A 25,411-nucleotide genomic window follows, 5' to 3' on the forward strand; every position below is an offset into this window, starting at 1 on the left:
TGGTACGGGAGCCTAAAGTCCTCCAAGAAAATCTCTCATCTCTCTTCAATATCGCCCCCTTCCTTTCTTTTATTGTGTTGTCTCGACAGCCTAAATCCTAGGCCATACTTACCCTTCTATTTCCTACAAAAAAAGGCAAGTGTTGTCCTTAACCCCAATCATCTGCTGAAAAATACTCTGACATTACAAACATCAAAGCTATCATTCGTGTTGCCCTTAAACTTGATGAGTTGAACAATAATAATGTTTGACGCCAGCTTTCGAAATCACATTCTACATGTTTGGAGTGTTTGATCACATTGATGACACATCTAGCCCAACTACACGAGATGAAATTGAATGTAACAAACTTGATGAAAGTATGAAGCTTTGGATCTATGCAAGGGTATATGCCTTTTGAAATTTTAACAAAAAAATTTCAACAACAGATTTGCTTAAATGATGGAAAACAGTTTAGCTTCTCAACTGGATTATATAGGAAAAATTAAGCTATATAAACTAAAATGAAAGCAACAAAAGTTTAAAGATGTAAACAAAAAGTTGTCAAAATAAAGAATAGAGGACATGTAACGACCTAAAAATAATGATAAAAAATTTTTATTTTTAAATCATCAAAACATCGTGCCTTAAATAGTCATAAAACAATGTATCAAAAACATTATAGTAGAATAATCATCAATGCAAAAATCGTAAAAGGATGTTGTGCAATCATGTCAGATCCTTTCTTTTCGAACTGGAGTACCTAAAATATTAAACCACGAAACCATAAACACAAAACTTAGTGAGTTCCCCAAAATACCATATACCATTCAAATCAGTGGGCCCAACCCTGGGGTATATTTCAACCCAAAATACAATAGTGAGCCCAGTCTTGATGTATATTTCAACCCAAACATACAATAGTAGTCACAATATTTCAATCCAAACATACAACAGTGGGCCCAACCCTGGGGTATATTTCAACCCAAACATACATGCAAGAGTGTGACAACCCGAATATTTCGTATATATAATTTCAGCAGACTATAACTTTATTTGAAAATCAAATTCATTTCCGCCATCTTTTAGCCCAATTTAAAGTCCGTATTAATATTTTGAGCCGACTACACTTAAGGATCAAGTGTTATAAAACCGCCACTAAAGTCTTAACATCAAAAACCATGCCATAAACTCCATAAGATGGAGTTTACGGCCGTAAATGTGGAGTTTACGGCGGTAAACTCTGGGCGGAAAACTCTGGGCGGTAAACTCACTTGGGCAGTAAACTCACCCTATATAAGGAATGAGTGGTCCTCCATTTCACTCTTTTTCCACTCTTAGAAGTCTCTCTCTCTACTCTCTCTCTTCAAACTCGGATTTGATCAAGAATCACCCTTTTCAAGCTCCTAGATTGTAAGTATTCCTATCCTAACTCATTGTACACTAGGATTAGCATGTTTTGGACTTAGAAAACACCATGAATCAAGGATGAATGAGAGTTTACGGCCAATGAATGTTCTTGGGCCGTGAATTACCTTTAAGGGTGAAAAGTTGCCCTTTCTTCCTTCCTTATGCCTAGAACTCAACATAGAATCAACCACCATTGAAGTAGGGACCTTAAACATCAAAGAAACCAAGTCCTCTTAGAGTTTACGGCCGTAAACCCAAAAGAAAATGGTCCTTTGGCCGTAAACTCCATAAAAGGGTCCATTTGGAGCCATAGTCACTTCCTATGCCCTAGATTTGAGTCTAGCTTACTTCCTTAAGTGATATAAGACCTTGAAGCATACAAACACACCATAGCCATGAGTTTACGGGCATAAACTCATGGGGAAGTGGTCTTTGGGCTGTAAACACCTCTAGAAGTCATCCACTTGAAGAGTAAACTCCATAATGAGGCCATACACTCCGTATATGCAACCCGTATCATTCCTAACACTTGAAATAAAGTGTTTTCACGCATTAGAGTGTATTTACTTACTTAATTAGTGATTAAATAGCTAATTAGATACAATTATGTATCACTTCATGTTACATAGGATACGAGTGTGTGTTCAAGTCCTCAGTTGGCACATAGCATCCTATATAGTTCGTTCATCCGAATCACCCAAGTCAGGTGAATTCATACCCCTACACTTTTCCGAGTTTTTCATGTTTTCAGGGGGGAATACAAGCATATCATAAAGGATTTCGTAATTCAAAAACTGATGTAATTATAACGATTTTCGATCAAACTTTTAGATACCTTTATCCCTTTTGTACTATGCAAAGCATAAGGGACGCTTTCTAAATATAATTACATAGTTTTCTAAACAACATGGGAAGTTATCAAACCATTCAAATTGTTATGGGAATAATTTGGGATCTTCATTACTTGCTTTCAGATTCTAATTTCATGCAAAGTCAATATATAAACTATGTCTGATTTAGTTTATCCATTATTAACCTAGAGTATCATGATAAATAGTTACCTGGTGTTTAATTATTTATACTCTACTTTGTTCCAAACGACTTCGAAACTTGATAACAGCTAAATATTTCGTGAATTAGCTAATAATAGCTTATGAGACTTATCTTCGTTATGCCCTACGGGGTACCAATAAATCCTCTCTGGCAGTATAACCAAAGTCTCCTGGAGGGAGAGCGTGAAATTTGTGGATAGATCTATTCGGGACTGACAATCCCACACCTAAACTGCTAGCTACAGTTAGGCAGGCATGCCTGTGGTGACAAATTTTGTAAATCGTACGACGCCTGAAGAACGTCAAGGAGGTCACGGGTCAAATTAGTATGGTTATATGACTCACAATACGTATAAACTAACTTTGTTCATGGATTACTTTCCTTCTTCTATAGCTTTATTTATGTAATAAAACTATCTACTTACTTACTGGAGGGTATTCTAGGGACACAACTTATGGTTTTATCTTAAGTAGTAAAACTACTATACTTACTGGTGGTAACCAGGGTTTTCTTACCGAATGGGAATCGACAAACATGGAAATTGACTAACATGTTAGAAAATATGGGATTTTCTGGGAAAACATGCATATGTATTTCATAACTCAATAATAATGGTTTTCGATATTTACTGAAATCTTTATCAATGGAACTGAAGTATTTTTATAAGATTTAGTAACCAGTTTTTCATTACAAAACATGCTTATGAACTCACCAACTTTATGCTGATATTTCTAAAACTGCCTGTATTCTCAGGTCAACGTTAGACAGGTATCTTGCTTACTTTTGGAGAAGACAGTGCATATAGAAGTCTCGTCTTTACTCTTGTTTATACTGATGTATATAAACTATGTATTTCTCCGCTTTCAAACAAATGTAAATATTCTTATGTAATGTAATGGTTGTGTTTACTATGCTTACTATGTACAATGGTTGTGATACTACTAATGACGTCCTCCGCCCCGGAACGTTTCTGCCATCGGTTTCTGTAACACCGTGAAAATTTAAAACAATTTTTCGCATTTTCAATCACATTTTTACAAATTCATTCATTCATAAAATGTCATAATATCATGTCTTTGTTTCACAAAATATCTCCCAAGATCACAATACATAGAATCCCATGTGTGTATACGAATCAAGTCGACGCCTTCCCGCGGTCATCATTGGTACCTGAAACACATAACACATAACATTGTAAGCATAAGCTTAGTGAGTTCCCCAAAATACCACTCTAGCACATAATAGCCACACGAGGCTGAAACTTTGTCGACCCTCTGGTCATTGTGTCTCAGTGGGGCCCTCCAGCCCCAACTCTCTGTGGGCCCTCTGGCCCTAACTCTAGGGACCCGAAAGTCCCAACTTTGTAAATCTAAATCATGCATAGCACATATCACAATAAATCACAACACATAAATAACATGCAAATACACTAGCATATAACTCTATAGTACTCTATCACATAACTCTATTACCACACTAGGTAAAGTATAGTGAGAAGACTCACCTCAGGCGTCTCGGTAAATCTCTGACTCGATGGAAAATATTGCCTAGCCTCCGCCTATTCACATAATTAAATATTCTTATAAATATAACTCTCGAGACTAGACTCAACCTGCCATTGGCACCCTCAGAAAGGTAAAAGACTATTTTACCCTCCCCTCTTATCACAAGGACTCCATTGATGACCAAACCCTAAAAGTCAACAAAAGTCAATGGTCCCACTTTGACCCTACTTGCCGAGTGCACCGGTGACTCGGCGAGTTCTCACATGTCCTTTAACTCTTTGTCCCGCTTGACACGCCGAGTCCCTCCCTATGCTCGACGAGTCATACCAGTCATGAATCGCGGGGCCACCCCGACTCAACTCGCTGAGTCTCAAGAACAACTCGGCGAGTACCGCCTTGAACTCCAGTTCTCTAATTCCCTCCTGACTCACTGAGTCATCCCCCAACTCGGCAAGTCTACTCGCTGAACAATTTACGTGAAACCCTAACCCTACTCGCCGAGTCCCAAGAACAACTCGGCGAGTTCATGCCATGCACAAACTCTACTGACCTCCTGAGGTCAGATCTGTTTCCCCAAACCATAGATCTGGCCTCCCCAAGCATGAATGTCACGTCAAGATGCTTGTACAACCACAACAAGGCATCAAAAGGAGATTTAGTCCCAAAAATGGCAACCTAAGTCCAATAACCCCAAACTGATCCATAAAGCTCCAAGGGTTAAGGTCTCTAGACCTCTTTGAGTCCAGATCCAAGGCACAAACTCAAAGAGGGACTATTTGCTCCACATAATCACTCTCCAAAGGGGGTTAGAAAACCCTAACTCTAAAGATCAACACCAAAACTGAAGGAGGTTTGAACTATTACCTCAAAATGAAGTCTATGAACTCTGGAGTTGCTTGAATCGCACCTCCTCTTTGCTCTTGTCACCTTCTTCTTGCTAAACCAAAGGTTCAAGGATCAAAAAGTGACTTCTTCTCTCTCACAACGATTTAGCTCACTTCGGGTTCTCTCAAAGGGACTGGTAGCCGCAATGGGAGGCTATAAGTGCCCTTAAATAGGCTCCAAACCTGGCGAATTAGGGTTTCATTAAACAGCGTGGACTCGCCGAGTCCGGACGTGAACCCGGATGAACATCCGCGACCCTACTCGGCGAGTCTTGGCTCCAACTCGCCGAGTTCCTCCACAAATTCTAAAATAAATAAATAAAATAATATACCTGGGAAATCAGGATGTTACAGTTTCGGGGTGTGACAGATTGGTATCAGAGCTTTTGTTTATAGTGAACAAAGTATACCGAACCTTACATGGTATACAACTATAAACACTAAGGGGCCGAAGTGCTCTGAACTAAAAGTATACTTTAAAATACAAGTATTTTTACAAAAAAGTATACAAGAATACCTAAATATCAGAAACAGTAACCACGAGTAGAACAAAACAAAAGTAATTGGGTGTTGGGAACTGCGGTTAAACCTGGGCAGTTATGTAGTCGTGTCTAGGGTCAATATAGCCTGATCAACTATATTCATTTGAGACGCGGCCAACATGTGCTTGGGAGTGACTATAGTGTACAGCAGGCCTAAAACTTACCAAATATCCATACAACAAGTCATCGTCAAAACAAAACATAAAATACTATGGGAGTATTTTAGTCAAGCCGAATACGTTGTAGAAATTCATTTCAAGTGTTGTTACTCATTCTTTCCTTAGCGATAGTTTACCTGCTTTAATAACTTTTTCTTGTTCTATCGCTTAGTAGAACACTCTATCTGCCATAATGAGATATCTCTTGTTTCATATCTCTTGATTATATCCAGAGGACTTACCATCCTCTCTTTCCTGATCATTTTAGATCAAGATGCCTCCAAGGAAAAGACCCAACTCAAAGAACAACAATCCTCCTCCGCCACCTCCTCCATTTGATCCCGCCATGTTCCAAGCAGCCGGTACTGCTGTTGTGGTTGCTACAATGTCACAGATGAACCCTGGCGGCTCTGGTGGGCCAGGAGGTGGTACTCATCCCCAAAACCAAGAAGGTGGTCAGGGACACCAGAAGGAGTGGTCCTATAAAGACTTCATGAATGCGAAACCCACATCTTTCAATGGCACTGGAGGTGTTATTACCCTGACTCGATGGTTCGAAAAGATCGAGTCTATCTTCGAAATTTGTTCTTGTTCGGAAGACAACAAGGTGAAATTCGCCACCTGCACTTTCACCGACAAAGCATTGACTTGGTGGAATGGCCGAGTCAAATCCTTAACCCTGCCTGTAGCAAATGCTATGGGTTGGGAGAGCTTGAAGGAGCTCATGCTTGCCGAGTACTGCCCGCGGGGCGAAATGCAGAAACTGGAGCATGAACTCTGGAACCTAAAGATGAAGGGTTCCCATATCGCTGCTTACACTTCTAGGTTTGAAGACCTAGCACTCCTTTGTCCGGGAATGGTCACCCCGGAAAGCAAAAAGATTGAAAGATTCATCTGGGGGTGACCCAGCCAACCAAAGGAAATGTCTTGGCTGCTAGGCCAAACACCTTCGATAGCGCTAAATGCCTAGCACAGACTCTGATCGATCATGGAGTCGATCTTGATGAAGTAACAACCGCTTCAAAACCAGCAAAGGAGAGTAGGGAGAATAAAAAGAAATTTTGGAACAAGTGGAAGGGTCAGAGTTCGCAAGGATCCTCCAAGAAACAACAAACTGTGGCAGTCCACGCTGCTACTACTCCTGTCGCCACTCCTACATCTCAAGCACCTACCAGTGGATATACTGGTACCCTCCCGTGGTGCAATAAGTGTAGTTACCACCATCGTATCCATGGCCCATGTCGTGAAATGCTTTGCAACAACTGTGGCAAGAAGGGTCACATTGCTCGAAACTGCAGAGCACCAGCCCAACCAACTAATCAAGCATCCGGAGCAGGTGTCAGTCAAGCCTGTTATGGTTGTGGTGAGGTCGGGCATTACAAGAGAAATTGTCCCAAGGCTACAAAGACTAACAATACTGGGAGAGTTCTAACGATGGGGCAAAAGGAGGCAGTCGCCGATCCCACCGTTGTCACGGGTACGTTCCTTCTCGACAACTCTTATGCATGCATCCTTTTTGATTCTGGTGCTAAAATAAGTTTTGTTACTCATGCATTCAAACATCTTCTTAAACATAATCCTCAACCATTAACCAAAATGTTTACCGTCGAGATGGCTAACGGTGAGAAAGAAAACGCTAACGATATATTCATAGACTGCACCCTTACCCTAAACGATCATTCCTTTCCCATCGACCTTATGCCAGGTTCCATAAAGAGCTTTGATGTTATCATTGGCATGGATTGGTTGAGTCCCAATCATGTTGATATCCTTTGTTGCGAAAAATCTATCCGTCTCAATCTTCCCTCTGGCCAGACTCTCATGATCTACGACGATAAACTTAGTTCAAATCTTCGCATCATTTCATGCATCAAAACTCAAAAACTTCTGCGAAAGGAGTGTCATGCATTCCTAGCTCATGTAATCAACGAGAAACAAGAAGTTAAAGACCTCGAGAGCATCCCCAAAGTTTGCAACTTTCCTGATGTATTTCCCAAAGAGCTCCCGGGAATTCCTCCCAAACGCCAAGTCGAGTTTTGCATCGACCTAATTCCTGGAGCTACCCCCGTAGCCAAGTCTCCATATCGCTTAGTGCCAGTAGAAATGCAAGAGTTATCCAGTCAGCTTAATGAGCTACTCAGCAAAGGGTTCATCAGACCGAGTTCCTCACCCTGGGGAGCCCCGGTGTTATTCGTGAAAAAGAAGGATGGATCCTTTCGGATGTGTATAGACTACCGTGAACTGAACAAGCTGACCGTCAAAAACCGTTATCCTCTTCCTCAAATAGATGAACTTTTCGATCAACTCTAGGGAGCCAGTTACTTCTCGAAAATAGACCTTAGATCAGGGTACCATCAGCTACGAGTTCATGAGAGTGATGTTTCCAAGACAGCATTTCGGACTCGATAATGTCACTACGAATTTGTGGTGATGCCCTTCAGTCTAACCAACGCACCGGCAGTGTTCATGGACCTGATGAACCGGGTGTGTTGTCCTTTTCTTGACAAGTTCTTTATTGTGTTCATTGACGATATACTCATATATTCCAGAAGCGAGGAATATCACAAACAACACTTGAGATTACTGCTGGAAACACTTAGATTGGAGAAGTTGTGCGCAAAATTCTCCAAGTGTGAATTCTGGATTCGGAAGGTAACTTTCCTAGGTCACGTGGTAAGCGAGGAGGGCATACACGTAGACCCTTCCAAAATCAAGGCGATAGATAATTGGTCAGAACCGAAGACACCCACAGAAATCCGTCAATTCTTGGGTCTTGCCGGCTATTATCATAGGTTCATCCAAAAAATTTCTAGAATTGCCAAACCCTTAACTACTCTGACACAGAAAGGTGTACCCTTTTGTTGGAATGAAAAGCAAGATGATGCATTCCAAACGTTGAAGCGAGCCTTGTGTAGCGCACCTATCCTGTCCCTGCCCGAAGGAATGGAGGACTTCGTTGTCTACTGTGATGCATCCAATCAGGGCTTAGGCTGTGTGCTCATGCAGCGAGGAAAATTTATTGCTTATGCCTCAAGAAAGCTGAAAGCACACGAAGTCAGTTATACTACTCACGACCTAGAGTTGGGAGCAGTGGTCTTTGCACTGAAGATTTGGAGACATTATCTCTACGGAACCAAGTGCACGATTTTCACTGACCATAAAAGCCTACAACACATCTTCGATCAGAAGGACTTAAACATGAGACAACGGCGATGGGTAGAGCTGCTCAGTAACTATGAGTGCGAAATCCGCTACCATCCCGGCAAGGCCAATGTGGTGGCAGATGCCCTTAGCCGAAAGGAAAGCTCAAACAACAAGGCGAAGACACTGGCAATAACCATCCATTCCCACTTATCCGCACAAATCAGAGAGGCTCAGTTGGAAGCCCTAAAACCAAAGAACGTGTTGAATGAAGCCTTGAGGGGAATGGATACGAATCTTGAGACCAGAGGTGATGGAGTCTATTGTTTCATGGATCGAATCTGGACCCCAAAGTTCGGAGGTTTCAGGGAGGTTGTTATGAACGAAGCTTACAAGACTAGATACTCCGTACACCCAGGTTCGGATAAGATGTACCTGGACCTCAAGAAACTATACTGGTGTCCAAACATGAAAGCCGAAATCGCTACCTTCATGGGCAAGTGTCTGACTTGCGCCAAGGTGAAGGTCAAATATCAGAAACCCTCAGGTCTGCTCCAGCAGCCCGAAATACCTGTGTGGAAATGGGAGATGATTTCTATGGATTTCATTACCAAATTGCCCAAATCTCCGAGTGGGTAGGATACCATTTGGGTAATTGTCGATCGATTGACAAAATCTGCTCACTTCCTACCGATTAAAGAAACATTTAAAATGGAAAGACTCACGCTAATCTACATCCAAGAGATAGTCCGACTGCACGGTGTGCTTGTGTCCATTATCTCCGATCGAGATAGCAGGTTTACCTCGAGATTTTGGCAGTCCCTACAGAAGGCTCTTGGAACTAAGCTAGACATGAGCACAACTTATCATCCTCAGAAAGACAGTCAGAATGAGAGAACTATCCAGACCTTGGAAGACATGTTGAGAACATGTGTCATCGATTACGGAAAGTCGTGGGACACTCATTTACCCTTTTTTGAATTCTCTTATAACAACAGCTACCACACCAGTATCAAGGTTGCCCCGTTCGAAGCCCTCTACGGTCGCAAGTGCAGATCCCCTCTATGCTGGGTCGAGGTAGGGGACACGCAGCTAGCCAAGGGTCTAGTCCCTGACAGTACTCTCACTGGTCCTGAAATCATTTGTGAAACCACCGAAAAGATCATCCAAATCTGTGACCGACTGAAAGCTTCACGAGACAGAAAAAAGAGCTACGCCGATAAACGACGAAAACCCTTGGAATTCCAGGTTGGAGATTGTGTCCTGTTGAAGGTCTCGCCCTGGAAAGGCATGATACGCTTCAGAAAGCACGGGAAATTGAACCCAAGGTACATAGGACCTTTCGAGATCCTCGCTAGGATCGGTCCCGTAGCCTACAAACTCCAACTACCTCAAGAACTTGGCAACATCCACCCTGTTTTCCACGTCTCTAATCTTAAGAAGTGCCTATCCTATGAAACCCTTGTGATCCCTCTTGATGAGATCGAAATCAACGAGAACCTCAACTTCATGGAAGAGACAATCGAAATCATGGATCGGGAGATCAAACGTACGAAACAAAGCCGCATCCCAATTGTGAAAGTCCACTGGAACGCCAAACGAGGACCGGAGTTCACTTGGGAGCGCGAGGATCAAATGAAACTTACATACCCTCATCTATTTTCTTAGTTGTTGTGTAAAATATTAGTTGTTTGAACTCTAATTTCGGGACGAAATTCCCTCTAATGGGGGGATGATGTGACAACCCGAATATTTCGTATATATAATTTCAGCAATCTATAACTTTATTTGAAAATCAAATTCATTTCCTCCATCTTTTAGCCTAATTTAAATTCCATATTAATATTCCGAGCCGACTACACTTAAGGATCAACTGTTAGAAAACCGCCACTAAAGTCTTAACATCAAAAACCATGCCATAAACTCCATAAGATGGAGTTTACGGCCGTAAACGTGGAGTTTACGGCGGAAAACTCTGGGCGGTAAACTCACTTGGGCAGTAAACTCACCCTATATAAGGAATGAGTGGTCCTCCATTTCACTCTTTTTCCACTCTTAGAAGTCTCTCTCTCTACTCTCTCTCTTCAAACTCGGATTTGATCAAGAATCACCCTTTTCAAGCTCCTAGATTGTAAGTATTCCTATCCTAACTCATTGTACACTAGGATTAACATGTTTTGGACTTAGAAAACACCATGAATCAAGGATGAATGAGAGTTTACGGCCAATGAATGTTCTTGGGCCGTGAATTACCTTTAAGGGTGAAAAGTTGCCCTTTCTTCCTTCCTTATGCCTAGAACTCAACATAGAATCAACCACCATTGAAGTAGGGACCTTAAACATCAAAGAAACCAAGTCCTCTTAGAGTTTACGGCCATAAACCCAAAAGAAAATGGTCCTTTGGCCGTAAACTCCATAAAAGGGTCCATTTGGAGCCCTAGTCACTTCCTATGCCCTAGATTTGAGTCTAGCTTACTTCCTTAAGTGATATAAGACCTTGAAGCATACAAACACACCATAGCCATGAGTTTACGGGCATAAACTCATGGGGAAGTGGTCTTTGGGCTGTAAACACCTCTAGAAGTCATCCACTTGAAGAGTAAACTCCATAATGAGGCCATACACTCCGTAGATGCAACCCGTATCATTCCTAACACTTGAAATAAAGTGTTTTCACGCATTAGAGTGTATTTACTTACTTAATTAGTGATTAAATAGCTAATTAGATACAATTATGTATCACTTCATGTTACATAGGATACGAGTGTGTGTTCAAGTCCTCAGTTGGCACATAGCATCCTATATAGTCCGTTCATCCGAATCACCCAAGTCAGGTGAATTCATACCCCTACACTTTTCCGAGTTTTTCATGTTTTCAGGGGGGAATACAAGCATATCATAAAGGATTTCGTAATTCAAAAACTAATGTAATTATAACGATTTTCGATCAAACTTTTAGATACCTTTATCCCTTTTGTACTATGCAAAGCATAAGGGACGCTTTCTAAATATAATTACATAGTTTTCTAAACAACATGGGAAGTTATCAAACCATTCAAATTGTTATGGGAATAATTTGGGATCTTCATTACTTGCTTTCAGATTCTAATTCCATGCAAAGTCAATATATAAACTATGTCTGATTTAGTTTATCCATTATTAACCTAGAGTATCATGATAAATAGTTACCTGGTGTTTAATTATTTATACTCTACTTTGTTCCAAACGACTTCGAAACTTGAGACTTATCTGCGTTATGCCCTACGGGGTACCAATAAATCCTCTCCGGTAGTATAACCAGAGTCTCCTGGAGGGAGAGCGTGAAATTTGTGGATAGATCTATTCGGGACTGACAATCTCACACCTAAACTGCTAGCTACAGTTAGGCGGGCACGCATGTGGTGACAAATTTTGGAAATCATACGACTCCTGAAGAACGTCAAGAAGGTCACGGGTCAAATTAGTATGGTTATACGACTCACAATACATATAAACTAACTTTGTTCATGGATTACTTTCCTTCTTCTATATTTTTATTTATGTAATAAAACTACCTACTTACTTACTGGAGGGTATTCTAGGGACACGACTTATGGTTTTATCTTAAGTAGTAAAACTACTATACTTACTGGTGGTAACCAGGGTTTTCTTACCGAATGGGAATCGACAAACATGGAAATCAACTAACATGTTAGAAAATATGGGATTTTCTGGGAAAACATGCATATGTATTTCATAACTCAATAATAATGGTTTTCGATATTTACTGAAATCTTTATCAATGGAACTGAAGTATTTTCATAAGATTTAGTAACCAATTTTTCATTACAAAACATACTTATGAACTTACCAGCTTTATGCTGATATTTCTAAAACTGCTTGTATTCTCAGGTCAATGTTAGACAGGTATCTTGCTTACTTTTGGAGAAGACGGTGCATATAGAAGTCTCGTCTTTACTCTTGTTTATACTGATGTATATAAACTATGTATTTCTCCACTTTCAAATAAATGTAAATATTCTTATGTAATGTAATGGTTGTGTTTACTATGCTTACTATGTACAATGGTTGTTATACTACTAATGATGTCCTCCGCCCCGGAACGTTTCCGTCATCGGTTTCTGGGTGTGACAAAGAGTCACAAAGACAGCTAGCATCCTACATAACACAATCCAGTGGGTCGGCATTGGTGCCTTCGACTCATGACTATAGTGAAGAGGTCACATCGCTAATGCAGTCAAACGTCAAAAACCCACACAATCAGGAAATATGTACTAAACGCTACCTAGATTACCACACAAGATAAACTCTTAGGTTATCTTTGTAAACTAGAACTTTGACTAAAAGTCAACAAGTCAAAAGTCAATCCTCAAAGTCAATAGTCAAATCAAGGTTAAAATTGTCAATCAGCAACCATCCACGTCATGGGCACTAAATGTCAAAACAGTCGATGATCCCCCAGTCGCCACATCGTGACAGCCTAAGGCCACGTCGTGGGGACTGGTCTAAACAGCTCAAACAAGCTTAATCCATTTTCTTCCGATTTCAAGAGCTCCAAAGCTCAGATTTGGTCCTTTCCAATGTCTTAATGGATAAAGTTTCTAACTTTATCCCTTAAGACATTCGTATAAGTCTAGATCGAGGTTCTAGAGTCCAAAAAAGGCAACTTAATGCATTAATCTCTTAATCCTTCAAGCCAAACAACCAAACTTTCTAGGAGGCATTCCTTATCTCAGAATACGATAAAAATCATTGTTATTTAGACATGTATGTCCAATGCATGTCTTAAACATAAGCTATGTCAAAATGAAGGGAAAATAAGATCAAATCCCATGTATGACGCCCAAAACTCACTAACTCTCCAAATCCATTGAATAAAACCTTTAATGCACCACAAGGATTCATAAAGTTGCCAACTTTATGACATCCTACTATCCAAACATTCCCAAAATATGAGAAAATGGATAAGAAGCATAGATCCAAGGCCCTAATGCATGAAGATTTGAACTTGATTACTCACAAGAATCCAGAAGATACTCAAACAGAAGTTCCAAGCTTGCCAAGATGATCTCACAACCTTAAAACACACAGCTACAAATTAAATTGTCATGTCGTGGTGATGCCATCACTATATCTGGCAACCCAGATTTTCTTATAATTAAATAAAATTCATACCTTGGGATCTGTATGTTATAGAACAACTCGAGAACGAAATTACAGCCAGAGAAATATAGACTCCCTCTTCCCAGTTGTACCATTAATTGTACCCTTGATGTCTCTCGAGCTCTCTAAACTCGATGATGCTCTTTATTGCTCTTTTCGGTATCCATCTCCACTTCAGTGTCATGTTTTTAAAGGGTATTTGGGATTGCTTATTTAAAACAACTTATGATTTTAATAAAATGTTTATTAGCTTATCTAGTGTCAAAATAGAGTTCTTTTTTAATCTTAATTGGTTTGGGTGGCTTCAAAACCCTAAACTAGTTGTTACCTTATGTGTTTGTTTCTTTCTTGCTAGGTTTTCTGATTAATAAAATTCCATCGTTCTAAAAAAAAAACTAACACGAGGGAGCTAATAACACCGGATATTAACTCTAATCCTTTGACAATTTGGTATAAAAGGGTGAGTATAATCTCCAATTCTTGCATAGTATATGATAATTACTTTAATACGTATTATAACTTAAGTAACCACTAATATGCAATCAATACGTATAATATCTTAACCAACTACAAACATGAAGTTCATCAATCTCATATAATCATCTTCCCCATTTTATCATATAAACCCTAGTTTAATGACATGGATCATAAAGTGAATTAATCATGGGATTACATTTGGGGTTCGCTAAAAAACACCCTATTTTATCATATAGACACTGCTAATTTATTAAATTATTTTTATTTGTTGAAATTGCATTATTTTTTGGAAAAAAAAACTAGTTACAAGTAGTCAATCTTTTGATAAACGATGTTCATAGTGTGTCTATTTAGCAACACTCTTACATTTTTATACCTTTAATTAGAATGAAAAGATTTTAAACTTCAAGCCTCAATAGATCGTCTTACATGCCCCCAAGTTCGCGCCTCAGCTTTTCAAGAGAAGAAATGGGACTGAACAAAGTATGTGAAATTTAAACCTACTGGTCAATGAAAGTCGGTGCATCTCAACAAGTGATCATAGGTGTCACACGACTTGCCACATGACTTGAATGTTGTGCCAGTATGTCTGCTTCGCCTATGTGACTTAGACATGATGCCCTTTGTTGTGTCGATTGTTCTTAGCCAATACGCACAAAAACACTGTGGTGCACTTGTAACGTTTTCATTGTTAGCTCATGCATTATCATTTATACTCTTCACAATTTTACGAGTAAAATTAGATGAAAATTAATGCACCAATATCATCATACTTGTACAATCGAATTTTTATTACAATTAAACAATGTTTATAACGCACTCGGTTACAAAATACAATATACTCATTTAGTATAGAATTGATGATGTTACACAATCAATGCTACCGGTACTTTAAAATTGTGTCCGAAGAAACCTTAGAGAGTCGACATACAAATCAAAACTCAAAGCTAATATCCTTAAAAACATTGGAACATATTTATAGATATATTATTTCATATAACATGCATTCAAAAATATATGATAAAACATCGTATATTTAATATTTGTCAAATATTATTTAATCATATTATAAAAAGAATCTTTATGAGCATAAAAAAAAAAAATTAAAAACAATAGTTGAAAAGGTTGATCAATCATCAAAAAGACACGCTTTAATTTGGATATTGAAAATCCTTCCATGTTATCGAGTCAAACGGTATGCCATACACTCCACAATTGTGTCACTATGTTCTACGGTCTAATACGACGACTATTATCATTGACTTCAAAACCTCCCTCATCTTTCTCTCTCTAAAACCTTTGTATGAGTATTAAAAATTTTACAGAACTTTCATTTTTGACTTTTGAATTTCTGTCATCTTTCAATTTGATCACTTGGGCACCTTCCTTCTCTTTTCTTTCGATTCGACGGAGAAATTGTCAGAAAAAAAAACCCCAAATTTCATCCGATAACAAATTAAGAAATCCTCTCCTCTCATATGTTATTCGTATTGTTGATAAAACCCTTTTTGCGTCAATAATTGATACCACAGGTCGAAGGATGAATTCACCTCTGCAGAAGTTCAATTGAGTTGCAGAATACAAGGTAATTTTGCTTGTTTTTCTATAAATTATGCGTAGGTGTTATTATGATTATGATTTGCAATTAGTAATTAAGTTTTGCTGTGAGCTTCTGATCCAGAGTGGATACTACTGGACCAAATATGCGATTCTTCATTTTTCATTTTGACTTTGAGATTACTTTTATGCTTTTTATATATTGGGGTTTTGCATTGATTTTTGCCAATGGAAATTGTAGTAGAAATCTTGATGTTATAAGATGACATCTCTAAGATAGGTCAAATTATAAAGTGAATTGGTGGTCTTTGAAATTTTTCTGAAATTCACACAATTACTTCTGCTTGTAATGAAATTTGCAACATGAAGGTTTGATTATTAATCTATGGACTAAATTACCCTTTATTAGTAACATGGAATATGTCCTATATTCCTATTCGGATGTTCTGATATGAATGTAACAAGTTCCATTATTGACAACATTTCTATAAGAGTTGTCTTCTTGCCCTTACAAAGTATCGATGACATTGATTTTAATCCAAAAGATTATCTCTTTTATCGTTCTTGAGGAGGGTCATTTATGTAATTGACTAATAGTTGATCTTTATTATTACTGTAGAAGACGTCCTTGCATCAATGTGTCAATACCAAGGCTAGAAGTGTCACACTTCCAGAATTTCCAAAAAGCTAGCAACATTTGAAGGTGAACTTCCTTTTTAAATGTTACATGTTTGTAGCTAATTATCTATATTTATAATTTTGGTTTGCAATTTATATAATGTGATTGTTGACTTTTTAAATCTTTCACAGGCTGCATTCAGTCAAATGGCAGGGAGCTGGGATGAAAGTCATGAACTTGGTAGCCAATCAGATGATAGCTTCCAATACGAAAGACAACACATAGAGCCAATTTATGACGCATTCATATGCCCTCTTACAAAACAAATTATGAGAGACCCTGTAACCCTAGAAAATGGACAAACATTCGAACGTGAAGCCATTGAAAATTGGTTCAACGAATGTAAAGAAAACAACAGAAAACTCATTTGCCCCTTAACGTTAAAAGAACTAAAAACAACCGATATGAATCCAAGTATTGCTTTGAGGAACACAATTGAAGAATGGAATGCTAGAAACGAAGCTGTCCAGCTGGACATGGCCCGCAAATCTTTAAATATCGGTTGTCCCGAGACTGATATTTTGCGTGCTTTGAGATTTGTTCAAGATCTTTGCAAAAGGAATCTTTCAAATAAGCATATAATTCGTAATGCTGATTTGATTCCAATGATTGTTGATATGTTGAAGAGTAGTAGTCGAAGAGTGAGGTGTACAACTTTGAAGACTCTTCATGTTGTGGTGGAGGATGATGATGATAATAAGGTGACTAATTAATTAATCTTTGATTTTTAATTCGTTAATTTGAACGAAAGTTGTATCATGTATGTGATTCTTTTTGCTAATTTGCAGGAAATAATGGCGGAAGGAGACAACGTGAGGACAATAGTGAAGTTTTTGTCTCATGAACAATCTAAAGAGAGAGAAGAAGCTGTATCTTTGCTCTTTGAGCTTTCAAAATCCGAAGCTATGGTTGAAAAGATCGGATCTGTTAATGGAGCAATCTTGATATTAGTTGGAATGACAAGTAGTAAATCTGAAAATGTGTCGACAGTTGAGAAAGCGGATAAAATTCTTGAAAATTTGGAGAATAACGAGAATAATGTGAGACAAATGGCTGAAAATGGTAGATTGCAACCTCTTTTGACACTTCTTCTTGAAGGTTCACCAGAACTGAAACTCTCCATGGCGTCATACCTCGGTGAGCTGGCATTAAGCAACGATGTAAAAGTCTACGTGGCAACATCCGTGGGGCCCGCATTAATCAACCTAATGAAAACCACCAACATCCAATCACGAGAAGCCGCCTTAAAAGCCTTAAACCAAGTCTCCTCATGCGAACCAAGTGCCAAAATCTTAGTTGACCAAGGCATCCTTTCACCATTAGTCCAACACCTTTTCACAAGTCAAAGTCAACTCCCGATGCGCCTCAAAGAAATCTCCGCCACAATTCTTGCCAACATTGTAGCCTCCGATTCCGACTTCGATTCCATTCCCGTGGGCCCCAACCACCAAACTTTAGTCTCCGAAGACATAATCCATAACCTCCTCCACCTCATCAGCAACACGGGCCCCGCCATCGAATGCAAACTTTTACACGTCCTCGTGGGCCTCACAAACTCACCCGTTACTTTAATAAGTGTTGTGTCAGCAATCAAAAGCTCGGGTGCTATTAATAGTTTAGTGCAATTCATCGAGGCCCCACAACAAGATCTTCGTTTAGCTTCGATTAAACTTTTACATAATTTGTCCCCGAACATGGGACAAGAGTTGGCGAGTTCGTTACGTGGGGCAGCCGGTCAACTCGGTGGGTTAATCAAAGTGATTTCAGAAAACATCGCGAGTACCGAGGAACAAGCGGCGGCTGTCGGGTTGTTGGCGGACCTTCCGGAACGTGACATGGGACTTACAAGACAAATGTTGGATGAAGGCGCGTTTGAAATGGTAGTTTCTAGAATCAAAATGATAAGACAAGGGGAACCCAGAAGATCCCGTTTTGTAACACCGTATTTAGAAGGTCTTGTGAGAGTCCTTTCGAGGTTGACTTTTGTGTTGACCGAGGAACCGAAGGCTGTTTCATTATGTCGTGAACATGATCTCGCGGGGTTGTTTGTTGACTTACTTCAAGTCAACGGGCTTGATAACGTGCAAATGGTTTCGGCTTTTTCTTTAGAGAATTTATCTCAGGAATCGAAGAATTTGACTCAACTCCCTGAGATTCCGCCACCTGGCTATTGTGGGGTGATGTTTCCTTGTTTTAGCAAACAACCGGTGATGACGGGGCTATGTAGGGTCCACCGTGGGGCGTGTTCTAGAAGGGATACTTTTTGTCTTCTAGAAGGTCCCGGATTAGCTAGACTTGTGGCGCTTTTGGATCATACGAATGAGTTAGTGATTGAAGCTGCATTGGCTGCTTTATCAACTTTGTTGGATGATGGAGTGAATATAGAACAAGGGGTTGCTGCTTTATGTGAGTCTGAAGGGATTAAGCCGATTTTGGATGTTTTAGTTGAAAAAAAGACTGATAATTTATGGAGGCGAGCTGTTTGGGTTGTTGAAAGGCTTTTAAGGACTGAAGATATCGCGTATGAAGTTTCGGGTGATCCGAATGTTAGTACAGCTCTTGTGCAGGCGTTCCAGCATGGCGATTATCGGACACGTCAGATTGCTGAGCGGGCGTTGAAACATGTTGACAAGATTCCAAACTTTTCGGGGATCTTTCCCAACACATAATGGAAGATTCTAGAAACAATTGTCGATGTTGTTGTATGATATGTGGTTTTGTATTATGTTTTATTTTATTTTTTTTGTTTCTTCATATTGTTTTCATTATACACTGTTGGTGTGAAGGGATTTTGACATTAATGGCTTTTAGCCGTTTTTGTGATTTCTTTTACGTTGGATAGTGTATATAGAAAACAGATATGATGTTTTTTTTTCATTAGATGTGTATAATTGATTTTTTGCTTTGTTGTTTGAATCGAGGATATGTTGGGTGTAAAATTGTGCAGTTGTTTTGTTGTCTTTACTTAAAAGAATTTGTTGAGGAAGTTGAAGCGTGTGTATGTCGTTTGAGTTGTTGAATTGTAACATAAAAAAAATGTAATTTAAGTTGATTTTATTTTAGTGAATGTGTTTCCAAACTCAACAAGGCAACAATGAACGAATTATGATATAATATATGGGACTTGGTTACCAAAAGGTCAATTCTATTGTAGTTACCTTGTCTATTATTTGATTATAGTGGTTCATAAGGTTGTGTTTGGTTTTAGAATGGATTGGACAAGCTTTTTTGTGCTCTGTTCGATGATGAAACGAGGGGGTATTTGTTTCTTTTGTTTATGAAACGAGGGGGTATTTGCTTTGTTCGATGATGAAACGAGGGGGTATTTGTTTCTTTTGTTTATGCGTCTTTGCATAAACAAAAGACAAAAAACAAATAGGGATGTCAAAAAGTTCCGTGGGGGCCCCGTCCCGTATGGGGGCATTTGTTGAAAAAAATCAGGGATGGGGGCGGGGGTGGGGGCAAGGTTAACCCCCATTTTAATTTCGGGGGCGGGAGTGGGGGTTGGTAGTCCCGTCCCGAAACTCCCGTGGGGGCCCGTTAATAAATTATATAATTTGACATATATTAATTATATAAATATAATAAACAATAAAATGATTTTTACATATAAAAATTCAACAAAAACATGTTTTAAAGTTGTTTGTAACATGTAAAATTATGTTATAAATATCTATTTGTTACAAAAAAAATAGTTTCTTTTAGCTCAAACAAGAACTTATTTTAGCCCAATAAGTTAGCCCAAAATAAAACGGGGGCGGGGGCGGGGGTCAGAAGGGGAATTCGGGGGCGGGTGCGGGGGTGGAAATGATGGAGATTTCGGGGGCGGGAGCGGGGGTAGGGGATGCTAAAAACTGTAACTTTTTTCCAACAAGCGTAGTTATGTATTATCTTGCATAAAAGTCATTATCTAAAAGTTGACTTTGAGAATATGTTTTCTAAAAATAAAAGTTTTTGAGATGATGTATTTTACATGTGTATTAAAATTTAATGAAAATATGTTTTTTTTTTCTAAAAATTTGCCAAAAGTATATGATATCCGACTTGATTGCAAGTATATTATAGTTTTTAAAATAACTATATAGGGAAATATATCATTCAAACTTATTTATTTATTTTCAAAATCTTCAACTTCATTTATGTAACAAGTCAAACATGGTTGCCTTAAAACTTTTTAATTTGATTCAATTAGGTTAGGTTGACTTGCAAAGAAAACGACTAGTTGATTTTAGTTATAAATGTGTTAAAAATATTTGAGTTAATATTATTTATATTAAAAATCATTAATTTAGTTATTAAAGACACATTTTATATAAATATAAAACTATTCCTAAAAAACTAGTTTATTTAGTACATTATTACAAATGAAGTATTTATAAAAGTTTATGTATTATTATATTCAGGTTATAAAGTCATGACTTTTTTTATGTAAAAGAAAATGACAAAAATTAACAATCGTTGATTAAAAGTTACAAGAAACCAACAACTGTAATATAATATTCTCTATTAGAAAAAAAAAAAAAAATACAATAATAAGAATATAGTATATAATACTTTTTTATGTTAAAAAAAGTTATTACTTTATCATTAGTGAATATAATGACTTTTTGAAGGTTACCGACTAAAATCTCAAACATATAAAGGGTTGTTCAATTTCTTATCATTTTCCATTAACAATTATGGACTTTGTCTTTTTGTTAAAAGGAAATGAAAATTTTGTTTTATCACTAATTAGTCTAAAATATAGACTTTTATAAAGATTCCTTTTATTTAAACTATATTTGTAGGCATCCATAATGCATTAAACTTATTAGAGTTTAATGGATTAGTACATCATCATTTACTTACTATACAATTTTATATTAATTTTCCTACAATACATTGAACCCAATAGAGTTTAATAATATATATTTATTAGTTAAAAGATTTCTTGTTCCCTATTGAAGAGTTCAGTGGTCATTGAACTCCATATCCATTGAATGCCAACATGACATCCCACAATGACAGAGTTTAATCCATTAAATGTCAATTAGACATGTTATTTCATTCAACTCTCTCATTGAAATTTACATTATGGATGCTCTTAGCATGGTTTATATGTTTATTTATTTATTAATTTTTCACTTTTTGCATACATTTATGCATATTTTTATCTAGATGTTTATTCTTATCTATGATGAAAATATATAAGTTAATACTTAATGGTATTTAAAATAAGTATGATTAGTTTAACATTTAGATATGTTGGTAACATGTTGTATCTAAAGGATGTTTGTCAAAAAATTGTTTATGTTGAGCAAAACATTGCATACTATGTTGTTAGTACTATGAAGTTTGTGGTTCACCGTTCAAACTAAAATATTTATAGAACTTGGTTGTTATTGTGATCATTAATTGTATCGTGATCACTAATTAAATGTATATATATTTATAACGAATTATCCTTAGTTAGAACAATGAATCAATAGTTACTGTTTGGTTGAATGGAGAAATATTGGGAAATAGATTGACATTTAAACATGTGATTTAGTAAACAATCTATGAAGACAAAAATAATAAAGCTCTACAAAAGTCAACACTTAAAAGGGCACATATGCAATTTCTAAATCTCAAAGGGGGCAAATGGATAATACAATCAATCTGATGTGGCGGAGCCCTTCCAGCCTGCGCCAGGCGGCTCTTCCCGATTGGTCACAACACTCTTCTTCCACGTAACCAAACTCTCCGGTCAGCGGTCAATATTTTAGTTTAGATCGCTGCTTATCAAAGGAGTTTATAGTAGGTGTACGCCGTAGAGAAGAACAGAAGATGACGATGAGGGCGGCGTTGCGACGGTTGATCTTCGTTGCGGCTATATTTATCACTTTATCTATAGCTCATTCCATTCATGACAAATGCGCAGCTTGCAATGCCGTAGCTGTGAGTAATCAACCTTTTCATCATTTGATCTTGAAATTGTTCGATCTGTAGTTTGCTATGGTGCATCCAATTTGTGATTTTATATGTGATGTATTGAAATCTGTGCTGGTTTTGGGGTAATTGGAACTTCTATCCTAGCTTGAAAACCTAAATATGTTTAGCTATTTTCTGTTAAATTTAGAGTTATGAGGATATATGTTAATTAGCCTTTGTGATTTGTTCTAGTAAACAAGAACTATGATTCCGGTTTCTAGTACTTTACTTCAAGTTTTGTGCCTAAGACTGGAAGTGCTAATCTTTGGATTCTCAAGCACCTGATTTCGTGAAACCCCTGGAAAGGGTGGAAATACAGTTTAAGGAATGTGAAGAAACATGATCTTAAAGATATCTAGGAATATGATTATCGCAAACGCCTTATTATCTTCCCTTAGATTTCTAACATTTTGTTTTATGTTGGTAGAAACTTTTTGGAAGGAAGAGATTTCTGTTTGTAGGAGATCAAAAGGAATTCAAGTTTTTTCAGTATGATATGTAAATATGTGAAAGCCTGAAAGGAATTGCAATGCAAATTATGTTAGTAATTTGTAATTTCTTTCTTGTTTTATAAAAACATCATATATGAAATGAACATTTACACAACCCATTTACTAAATTTTCTTATTTAGGAAGCTAACTGTTTATAGAACTCTTTTAGAATAACAATAAACTATAAACTAACTAAACATAAATTGATCACTACCATGGATTTGAAATTGATTAGTACTTTCACATTTTGCAGGAGGAACTGGAACTTGAAATGATGAAGGTACACTTTTTTTTTCTCCTTTTTCTCCAATGCATTATTTCATTCCTGTATCATGACTTAAAACTTATTCAATTATCTATTCTGTAAATTTTTTTTACAATCATGTCTTACTTTTATATTATTCCAGGAAAAACCAAAAAATCATCTAGATATGAGGCATCGTTTGGATTCCACAGGTCAACGCAGAGGAAAGGTAATAGATTACAGGTAAAATTTTAAATAACTTTTCACCTTTCTTTATTATTTATTAAAATCAACTTTTCCCACACAAAATTTTTTATATGACAACATAATACAATAATCAATTTCTGTTATACAGAGTCAGTGAGCTGAGAGTTGTTGACCTCTTAGATGGACTTTGTGATAAAATGCAAGACTATACTCTTCAGAAGGTATTATTATTCTTATATCTGAATAATGAAGTAAAAACTTTATTCTTTCATTTTGTTCATTATTTTTTTGGAAATTATGCAGATAGATTCAAACAAAAAAACATGGATTAAAGTGGATGATTGGGATGACATGACTAGTAGTATGTATTGGTGAATAACTTCCTTCAGTAAGCTTGTTTTATATGGTTTATTTGTTAATTAAAATTAAAAAGAGTTAAGTAAAAAAATGTTGACTGATTTCAAGTAAGTTTGAGGTTTTATGTGACAAATCTTGTTATTTATATTTTACAGATAAGCAAGAATCACGTGCTCATTCGAAAGAGATATCATCTTATTGTGGAAGGTGAGATGAGAAAACTAATTTACACCATAAAAATATTTAATATTTTGTATTGGTATTTTTATTTATTTTGAAAAAATCTACACACCAATTGTATTTATTTGTGTATACTTATTTTCCAGGTTACTTGAGGAAACCGAAGATGAGGTGCGCCAAAGCTTTCTTGAACTTAGGGTTTAATGAGCTACACTTCTATATAATCTTTTTCAGTTTTTTAAATAATAAATTATATGATTATCTTAAGTAATATATAGAATAGTGTTAAAACTAATAAATAAATAAAATACAGCTAGCGGAATTGATAAAGAAAGGATCAGTCAAAGTAGGAGAAGTGAGCAAAGTTTTGTGTCAAGATCTTAGCAAACATTGCAAGAAAACAAGGTAATTTTGAATATTTCATCCCATTTCTCATCTGTTACGCATGACATGATATAACAGAATATGTTGTATTGTGTTGTGTTTGATGTTGACATTTTTGTGTAGTGGTCAACATGAGTCAACCCATGATGATGAAGATGATGAAGCTAATGAAGAACTTTGATTGAATAAACCCAAACAAGGATGGGGGATGGAAGCATACTAATACGGATATTAATTGAGATGAACTTTGTTTTATTTTTGTATCTTAAAATTTTTGTTGGAATTAATGCTTATCATCAACAAAGAAACATGTTGGACAAGTGATCCTTAATGTATTCTTCATTGCATTGGATCTGTTAAGTCGAATATAAAATTTAAAAATGTATGTTCAAAATCAAAGTTTAATTATAAAAAATAATTCAAAATCAAAATCGAATTCCGTCTTGTATTAATCTTAAGATTTATTAAGTATGAAAGTTATAATCATTGCTACTTCGAATTCATAATAATCATGAAAGATATAATCATTGCTACTTTGAAATCATAATAACATGGTTCTAATGTTCATGTTTAAGAAATCTTTGATTTTTACTATTTTTGGTAATTATTTTATTATGAAAAATTTATATCTTATTTTACAATTTAGTTTTTTATGAATTCCTTTTTACCTTTTTTTTACATATTTGTTTTCTAGTATATATAAATTAGTTTATTAATTTTTTGGATTGAAAAAACATTTAAAAGTTCGTTTTCTTTACATATTTTTTTACAAACAATAAGGGCACTTTTATGTATTGCTAAACTTAATCGATTAAAAATGTCTTAAGTTAACCCACTGTATATCAAAAAAAATTCCTAAGCATCGGCATGGTACAGACTTACGAAATACTTTTTACAAAAAAAAAAATTTATTCAATTTATTTATAAATTCATTTTGATACATGTTTTATAAAGATTTTTTCGTTTTCAAATTTAGTTTTCTTTCAGCTTTTACATACGTATTTATTTTCATGAATATAAGGTTCTAAAAATATGAAAAAATTTATT

General features: G+C 36.8%; 2 protein-coding genes across 3 annotated transcripts; both read left to right on the top strand.

Moving 5' to 3' along the window:
• Positions 1–15,528: 15,528 nt before the first annotated feature.
• On the top strand, positions 15,529–19,610 carry LOC111889350 (U-box domain-containing protein 44). Of its 2 annotated transcripts, none has more exons than XM_023885494.3 (4): positions 15,529–15,897; positions 16,489–16,572; positions 16,680–17,249; positions 17,337–19,610. In XM_023885494.3, the coding sequence occupies exons 3-4, from the start codon at positions 16,695–16,697 to the stop codon at positions 19,215–19,217; spliced, it is 2,436 nt and encodes an 811-aa protein (XP_023741262.1). In that variant the 5' UTR covers positions 15,529–15,897; positions 16,489–16,572; positions 16,680–16,694; the 3' UTR covers positions 19,218–19,610. The 2 variants fall into 2 exon arrangements, with proteins under 2 accessions (XP_023741262.1, XP_042753380.1); XM_042897446.2 differs by having other exon boundaries at positions 16,492–16,572.
• A 2,652-nt stretch (positions 19,611–22,262) lies between these two features.
• LOC111889351 (uncharacterized) lies at positions 22,263–24,716 on the top strand. The gene is made up of 9 exons (XM_023885495.3): positions 22,263–22,467; positions 23,246–23,272; positions 23,400–23,479; positions 23,592–23,664; positions 23,747–23,804; positions 23,956–24,007; positions 24,127–24,151; positions 24,294–24,385; positions 24,488–24,716. The coding sequence occupies exons 1-9, from the start codon at positions 22,357–22,359 to the stop codon at positions 24,543–24,545; spliced, it is 576 nt and encodes a 191-aa protein (XP_023741263.1). The 5' UTR covers positions 22,263–22,356; the 3' UTR covers positions 24,546–24,716.
• Positions 24,717–25,411: the final 695 nt, after the last annotated feature.

Source organism: Lactuca sativa, chromosome 8 (genome assembly GCF_002870075.4).
Source record: "Lactuca sativa cultivar Salinas chromosome 8, Lsat_Salinas_v11, whole genome shotgun sequence".
Taxonomy (NCBI): domain Eukaryota; kingdom Viridiplantae; phylum Streptophyta; class Magnoliopsida; order Asterales; family Asteraceae; genus Lactuca; species Lactuca sativa.